This window comes from Asterias rubens, chromosome 19 (assembly GCF_902459465.1).
Source record: "Asterias rubens chromosome 19, eAstRub1.3, whole genome shotgun sequence".
NCBI lineage: Eukaryota > Metazoa > Echinodermata > Asteroidea > Forcipulatida > Asteriidae > Asterias > Asterias rubens.
The window spans coordinates 5,486,917-5,495,049 of record NC_047080.1 but is presented as its reverse complement, the minus strand read 5'-3'; the positions used below and the strand labels follow the sequence as shown (position 1 = coordinate 5,495,049).

At 40.8% G+C, this 8,133-nt stretch overlaps 1 protein-coding gene across 1 annotated transcript; it reads left to right on the top strand.

The window, feature by feature from the left end:
* The first annotated feature begins 1,396 nt into the window (after positions 1 to 1,396).
* On the top strand, positions 1,397 to 6,567 carry LOC117303438 (tripartite motif-containing protein 45-like). Its single transcript, XM_033787632.1, has 5 exons — positions 1,397 to 2,661; positions 3,284 to 3,413; positions 4,561 to 4,675; positions 5,695 to 5,821; positions 6,028 to 6,567. The coding sequence occupies exons 1-5, from the start codon at positions 1,404 to 1,406 to the stop codon at positions 6,336 to 6,338; spliced, it is 1,941 nt and encodes a 646-aa protein (XP_033643523.1). The 5' UTR covers positions 1,397 to 1,403; the 3' UTR covers positions 6,339 to 6,567.
* The last annotated feature ends 1,566 nt before the right edge of the window (positions 6,568 to 8,133 follow it).

Here is an 8,133-nt window from a genome sequence, read left to right as displayed (position 1 = left end):
CCCATGTCTTTACTGTGTACATGTAGCTGTGTTTTTCTATACCCACTATTGGTCACGTGATTACTAGTAGCGCGATCATTTCATTGTTCTATGTTCTCTCTGCTGACAGTTCATGAGATTGATTTGATTTTGAGAAAAAGTTTTCGTATGGCGCCACCACTTTTTCATTCAATATGAAATCTAATTTACCTTATTGTAAAAATGAGTGAAAAGGTGATGGCGCCATACGGAAAGTTATCCGATTTTGATATCATCATTTACCATTTACTTATTATTAGCAAAAGTTTCCTTTTTTCTACCGCTGAATATATTCAAGTTTATCACAATCACCGCCTGACTGATTTTGCTGAATTGCCGAAAGGCACTGTTGGATGGAAAAAGGGGGAAAGACACTGTGGGATGGAAAAAGGGGGAAAGACACTGTTGGGATGGAAAAAGGGGGAAAGACACTGTTGGGATGGAAAAAGGGGGAAAGACACTGTTGGGATGGAAAAGGGGCTTTTTCCATCCCACCTCCACGGTGCCTTTCAGCAATTCAGCAAAATCAGAATTGCGATAAACCTTATGCCAAAGACTTAAAGAGAAAACCAAACAGATTTGGTGGTTCCATCTTTTCTTACCTAGTAGCCTCCGTAGTTTACTTAACATTTTCCTTAAAATTAACAGTTTGGCTGAGTCTCAGAAATATTCCCGATCCTGCCACCACTTTTTCATTCGTTATGAAATAAATTAGCATCTATTTGGAAGTGTCGTGGCCGAGGGGTTAAGAGCACCCAATTTCAAACTCTGGTGTTTCTGATCAGCAGAGTGTGGGTTCAAATTCCGAGCCCGTCATGGCTGTGACACTTGTGTCCTTAAGGAAGACACTTAACCATTGCTTCGTCCTTCGGATGGGACGTAAAGCCGTTGGTCCCATGTGTAAAAGAACCCAGTGCACTTATCGAAAAAAGAAGGGGGTTCGCTCTGTGTTCCTGGAATGGATTGGCAGCATATTGAGCCACAGCACCTTGTAAACCATTACATGGTGCTAAGGATTAGGTCTTATAGCTCAAACTTCGTCCCACTCCATACAGTAATAATACCTGGCGCTTTGTATCCTTTGGCTAAAGGCACGTTATAAATACGGTTATTATTGTTATTAACTCAATTTCATACTATTCCTTTTGGCGAAACGTTTCCATAATCCGGCCACCACTTCAATGTGAAATAAAAAAGTATCTTATTTACTCAAAATGAGATATTCCTTTTCTAAAAAAAATATTGTGAAAAAGTAGTGGAAGGATACGGAAAGTGTACCTCCTTTTGGTTGAGTGAAAAGTGGTGGCAGGATTCGAAAGTCTTTCCTTAGTTTCCTATTTATTTGATTCAGATAACACCTTTTTCCTCACCAGGAATTAAGCAACATGTCTGACACATTGAATGGTGGTAATGCAACGCCCCTCGTCACCCAATCACCACCATCCTCCCCATCTCACAATCCTCCAAAGACTCCTCCTGAAATGGAATCAGACGGCCAGTTGACTTGTAGCATCTGCAAGAAGCGTTATTCAGATCCTCATCTGTTGCCATGCCTTCATACTTTCTGCTGTGGTTGTCTTAAGACACTCTCGCCTTATATATTGAATAACGACGATCGGAGTAGCAGCGCTGGTAGTTCAGTGAGCAGCTTAGGGAGTGGTCATAGCAGCCTACGCAGTCTCACAATCCTATGTCCGCTATGTGAGATCGAAGTTGAGCTGCCCGTCAAAGGACCAGAGTTGCTCCCTGTTGACTTTATGATCAAGAAGAAGTTAATGTTAGCATCTCTGAACCCGGAGGCTGGAGAAACGATTTGTGATCTATGCACAGACAACGCTAAAGCACTATCAAGATGCATGGAATGTATGGTAAACGTCTGCGGGTTCTGTGCTCAGGCCCACAAGAGACAACGTAAGACTGCTGGACACTCGGTCCTATCGATGCATGAGGCTCGGCGACAAGGAGCGGCTAACTTGAGCTGCCCTGTCTTATGTCCTAAACATAACCAGGAAGAGCTTAAGATGTATTGTGAGACGTGCGATCAATCAGTCTGTCGAGATTGCTGTCTCGTTGAGCATCGTGAGCATCTTGTAGAATACTCCGAAGATGTTGCTCATCATCACAAACGTGTCCTTGATAATCTTGTAGCTCGCCTCCAACCCCATATTCAGGCCATCTCCGGTGGAGTTAACTCCGTCAATCGAGCTGAAGCCTCGGCTGCAGAGAAGTCCAAAGAACTGTGCCATGATATCAACTTCTACTACGATAACTACATCCAAGCGTTGCAAGCTCATCGAAGAAGTCTCTTGAGTCGAGTCTCCCAGGCCTGCGAAACGCGCACCAAGTCCCTTCAATCTCATCGGCTCCAGCTGCAGCAGATTCTTCATGATATGCAGCATTCAAGCAACGTAACATCGTTTGCTTTATCGGAGACTAACAATAAAGAGCTTCTGTCTTTGAAACCAACACTCGGAAAGCGTCTTAGCTTGCTGAATCGAGTGACGTACCAATGCACGCCAAGAGCAGATAATCTATTGAGATTTAAGGCCAAGGCTAAGGCCGGTAGAGTCAATGGATACGAGGTACATGGGGTCCTGGAATCAAAGCATTTGGATCCGATGAAATGCTACGTCAGAGGAGAAGGTAAAATCAAATTGTTAAATTTGAGTCTCTCTTTTTCTTAATATTATTCGCTACTTTGTAACAGCACAATACTTCATTTTGTTACTGTTCTTTTCTTTTTCAATTCAATGTTTTAACGGTTGTTTGGCTTCTGACTGCGCCCTGAACAAAATTGTGAGACCCCAACATAGGGCTAGATTTTGTTAGTAGAGCACCGACATATTAATCTAGAGGTCCTAGGTTCAAGCTCATCCTTTGTCAAATTGTCTGTATTTAACCCCAAATTATTTAAAAATTTGCCTGGTCAGTTTCCCTCAATAGATGCAGGGTTATCAGTTCAATGAAACAGAATTACAAAATGAACACAAGATGAGTTTTTTTATTATTTATTATTATTTTGAGTTGTTGTTTGAAAGAACTAGCGGATGAAGCTTGCAGAAGAAGAAGGAAGGTTGTTCCAGAGAGATGGGCCTGCGTGGGAGAAGCTGTGGTTTAATTAACTTTCTTTATAAGTTTTAAAGCACCTAGTCCATCCCAATTCCCCAAAACAGTAACATTTAAACAAAATGGAGAGTGTAATCTTACTGGACTCTGACCAAAGGAATGATTAAATGTTGTGTATTTCTTTGCTATTTCTTTGCAGGAGTCTATGAGGCAAGACAAGACATGGAGGCTGAGTTTCTTTTAATCACTCAAGACACTGAGAGTCGTCCTTATACTAAAGGCGGAGAAGACGTACGAGCTGTACTGTCAACAGAGTCCATTAGGAACAGGTAATATAGAGGTCGCCCTACTCGCAGATTTCCAGTAGGTGCGCGTATCAAGCTAGTCTTAGACTTAGAAATTCAGAGACAGATTACAACTACTACAGAAAAGTGCAGCATTTTTATAGATTGGTAATAGAAAGGAATTTTGTCCTTGAAAAAAATAGTAAGGAGCAATAGGAGACTTTGGAACTCTAGCTGGCAGCAGACTTACCAGGTAAATGTCCATTGTTTACATAGTTCTGAGCATGAGCACATTACCGAGAACAATGGATTTTACCTGGTAAGTCTGCTGCCACCAAGTGTCCCGAAAGTCCCCTACTGCTTCGGTGCCCTGTGCTTTTGCTGTGGTGCCCAGTGCTGCTCTTTGGAAAGTTCCAATACAAACTTACATAGAAGCTTAAATTCCACATACAAGTGCCCCTTACCAGAGGTAAATTGCTGTACCCCTTCAAGAGTTACTCTTCATAATCAAAATCATATGATTTCAAAATGCTTTTGTTTTTTTGTTCCTTTGCTACTTTTTTTCTGATGAGACCACAGTTTCAAAGATGTGTTTTGAGTTTCTTTTACAATTTTTAGTTTCTTTTAACAATATCATTTGTTTTAGTTTGAATTTGTTGATAATCTTAAAACAGGCCTGGAATTACGTGGAGAGCACAGAGGCCATGGCTTTCGTTGCCCTGGTCTTGGCATAAGTGCCCCTTCAAAGTGCCCCACAGACAATAGAAGCGCCAAATTATTGCCTTGCCCTCTCCAAGATCAAATTCCAGGCCTGTTAAACCAATGGGAGACTTTTGAGACCCTGGCGGCAGCAGACACAAGGGTCCTTTTTTTGCAGCTCTGAGAGTGCGTGCACATGCTCAGAATGGGAGACTTTGGAAAGCTAGGGGGCAGCAGACTTACCAAGTAAATTTCCATTGTTTACGTAGTTCTGAGCATGCGCACATTACCAAGAACAATGGATTTTACCTATAGTCTGCTGCCACCAAGCGCCCAAAAATCTCCCATTGCACGCACATGTAGGTGCGGGAACTGTGAAAAAGGACCTTCCAAAAGTCTCCCATCGCAGTAATAGTTTTTTGTTTGCTTAATTGCTTTGCTAGTGCTTTTTATGTTGCTTGTTATTTTGCTTCTTTGATTTGGTCATCTTCAGAGTTCTTAATTGCAATGTAATTGATGGGGAGGATGGAACATACAGAGTTCTCTACACACCACAGCTACGCACTTCGTACACACTCAGCGTGTTTTTGGATGGACAGCATATAAAGGCACGGTGTTTATTATCAACAGTGGGCCAGTTCGGTAGTCAAAATAGATATGCAGCAAAAATGTATCGTAGTTATACGCTTTATTACTAGTGATTTTAGTTGTGAAGTAGTTCCCTTCTAGTGGGACACTTTTGGGACGCTAGGTGGCAGCAGACTTACGAACGCTAGGTGGCAGCAGACTTACGAACGCTAGGTGGCAGCAGACTTACGAACGCTAGGTGGCAGCAGACTTACCAGGTAAATTTCCATTGTTTACATAGTTCTGAGCATGCGCACATTACCAAGAACAATGGACTTTACCTGGTAAGTCTGCTGCCACCAAGCGTCCCAAAAGTATCCCATTCTCGCTGCAGCAGACTATTCTAAAGAAATTTATTTAGACATCGAACTGGCTCATTATTTTGGTTGAATTGAATCTCAAGTACTTACTTGATTGATATTTCCATTGACTTTCCTCCATGTATTGAAACTAGTTGAGATATTGAATTGTCACTCAGTTTTACCTAATTCCATAGAGCTGTTTAAGCATAAAAAGATAGCTAAGCATAAAACAAATTCTGCTGACTGGAATGAGGTAACCAGCCAAGCCAAATATCATTCCACGAGTGAAGTCTGTGTGACTGGTTTCCTGCTGTAATGTTTGCTTAGCAGAGAATTGTCAGGCAAACATTTTCTTCTAAACAGCTCTATGAAATTAGGTTCTGATCGACATTTATTGCTATTAATTAAGTGATGCACAAACAATTTAGAAAACATGCATACACAGCTCACAAGCTTAAATATAGAATCAAATATTGGTGTTGTCTAAGCACAGACAAGTTTTGCTGATAAGAAACTGGTCCCAGTTGAAACACCCCTTGGTGTGGTGAGTCCGTAATTGTTCCCTTTAACCGTTTGCTTAGCAAGAAGGATTTGATAAAAGCATCATTTTCTGCTAAGCATTTTTAAGAAGATTTTATTTGGTTTGTTGGTGTTGTATATGTTTTGAGTGACTTTGTGAATTTTTAATTCACTAATAGGACAGCCCCTTTACCTTAATGGTACATGAGGGATGGCGGGAACACTCCGGTATCTGGCACTGCTGCACTTTCTGTTCAAGCGAGGGCAGCAAACAGGCTACTTGTGCATGTGGAGGGAAAATGCCAGGTATGTTGATAAGCTTTACCCTTAAGTCAATTAAATTAAAACCCATTTGTTATTAGCGATAGCCTTCAAACAATAAACCACAAGGTAAACTGACTTGGTAAGTTTTTAAAATGATTTGGGGTTGGTTTAGCAAAGAAAAATTTACTAGAGCAGGATTGAACCAACGCCTATATTGATTTGGACTTTATTCTTTGTGTGACCTTCAGGTGGATTCATGGGATGTGGTCATGGACATCCAACCCATCCAGGTAAGTGGCACTGGTCCTGCTGCGCTCTTACCAAACAAGACTTAGAATGCCTTGAACAGCGCCCTCACACAACTCACCGAGCCACGCCCCCAGTAGGAGATGACAACCCTAGACTGGGCGTGGTTCATCCTGGAAGTATAAGACGGGAGATGGGCATCGCTGCCAAGCCGGGGGTGGGGCATATCCACCAGCGCCACACCCCTAGTCCTAGTACAGGGTCAGAGACTCAGCGAGGAAGAGACAAACAAGTCCACGCCGTTTCACTCTAAAATGATGATTCTTTAAGACCTGGAATTTCATTGTGGAGAGGGCAAGGCAATTTTTATTTTGTTAAGGGCACTTCAATTACAAAATCTGTTAAACTTGGGTGTCTATAGAACCCATAACAGTTTCTGATAGATAGACTGGACTAATCTGAAAGTCTTCAGGGTGTCTCCAAAAAAAACTATATACTTTTGAAATGTCTGCCGAAAACAAAATATATGATTCTGGGGGAAGAGGTTTATATGTATGAAAAGCTTATGGACTCAACTTTCATATGACACCAAAATAATTCATGATTGGGTGAGCACTGCTCACTTTTGTGAAGGGTATGAAAATTAGGTTGCAGAGTAATTAGCCTTCCAATTTGTGAGAGTTAAGTACTTTGGAGCTTACAAAATTCACTCCAGTATGTCGGCTACTTATTCTTCAGTGAGCAGTGCTCACCAATCTGAATTATTTTCTGACTTGTTGGTGTCATATTAGTGTTGAATCCATAAGCTATCCATACATCTAAACTTTTTCCCCCAGAATCATACATTTTGTATTCGGCAGACATTTCGAAAGTGTATATTATTTGTTTTGAGAATCACGGTGTAGGAACTTTTTTAATTGGTTGGGCACCAATGTCAAGACCAGGGCCCAGTTTCATAGAGCAGCTAAGCACAAAAATTTGCTTAGCATGAAACTTTTGCCTTGATAAAAACAGGATTACCAACACAACTACCATGTGATTTTCAGGATAAGCAAACAACAGCTGAATACCAGTAACAAGCAACATGCAACAAATGGAAATTTGGTTGTTAATCCTGTTTTTATCTAAAAACAAATTTCATGCTTAGCAAATTTTAGTGCTTAGGAGCTCTATGAATTTGGGCCCTGGGCAACAGAGGCCATGGCCTCCGTGTAATTACAGGCCTGTTCCTTTATCCCCCAAAAATATCCTAATATCCTGATCAATACATATGCAAGGATGTTGGGTCTGTTTTCTCCTATGTATGAAACTACTTTAGACCGATCTAGTTGATTTGCTAAGTTTATTTTCAACTCAGCGGAAATGTGTTGGGTTCCCTGTGATGGTACCTAGAGGGGTATTGCAAATTAAACACACATTATGTGGGTACCAATGGGTACCTTATGGCTACACCAGTTATACCTTGTGGGTATCTCTGGGTATAAAACAAGGACCAGTGGTGCTTCTCTATTAGAGCAGCTGGCAACATCAAGAGATTCTTGGAAATGTATTTTCAGACTATAGACGATGTGACCTATGTTTACATTCAAACCGCCCTCTGTTGACAAAACACTGTATGCGTCATGTTTTGCCGGGCAAAAAGACACGTAGTCATGGTAAGATTGCATACACTTTCTAGCTGGCTGCCAAAACACAAAGGTTTTGCCCGATGGTATGCGCGCGAATCATGTTATGATTTTCATGTGACGTCAGATGTCACATCGTCTATACATTAAGAGTTAGCACTTTATTAATTATTGTCCACATTTTCTGTCTTTCAGTTATTGCTATTCCGAGACCATTTTCATTTTGAAACTTGTTATATTTCTTTATTGGATACTAATTATCATATTTTGATTATATTGTTATAAATATTGACAGATATCTGATTGTACAAAGAATTACTTATCAGGGAACAATTGTTTTATGCAAATACTAAAGTTTAAATGCAGTGGACACTATTGGTAATTACTCAAAATAATTATAAGCATAAAACCTTATTTGGTAAGAAGTAATGGGGAGCTGTTGATAGTATAAAATACTGTGAGAAGCGGCTCCCTCTGCAGTAA

Excerpts from the sequence above, each read along its gene's own strand:
- LOC117303438 (XM_033787632.1), top strand. The coding sequence starts at position 1,404 with ATGTCTGACACATTGAATGGTGGTAATGCAACGCCCCTCGTCACCCAA. Across the intron at positions 4,676-5,694 it reads TGGATGGACAGCATATAAAG|GACAGCCCCTTTACCTTAAT; the intron begins GCACGGTGTTTA and ends ATTCACTAATAG. Across the intron at positions 5,822-6,027 it reads ATGTGGAGGGAAAATGCCAG|GTGGATTCATGGGATGTGGT; the intron begins GTATGTTGATAA and ends TGTGACCTTCAG.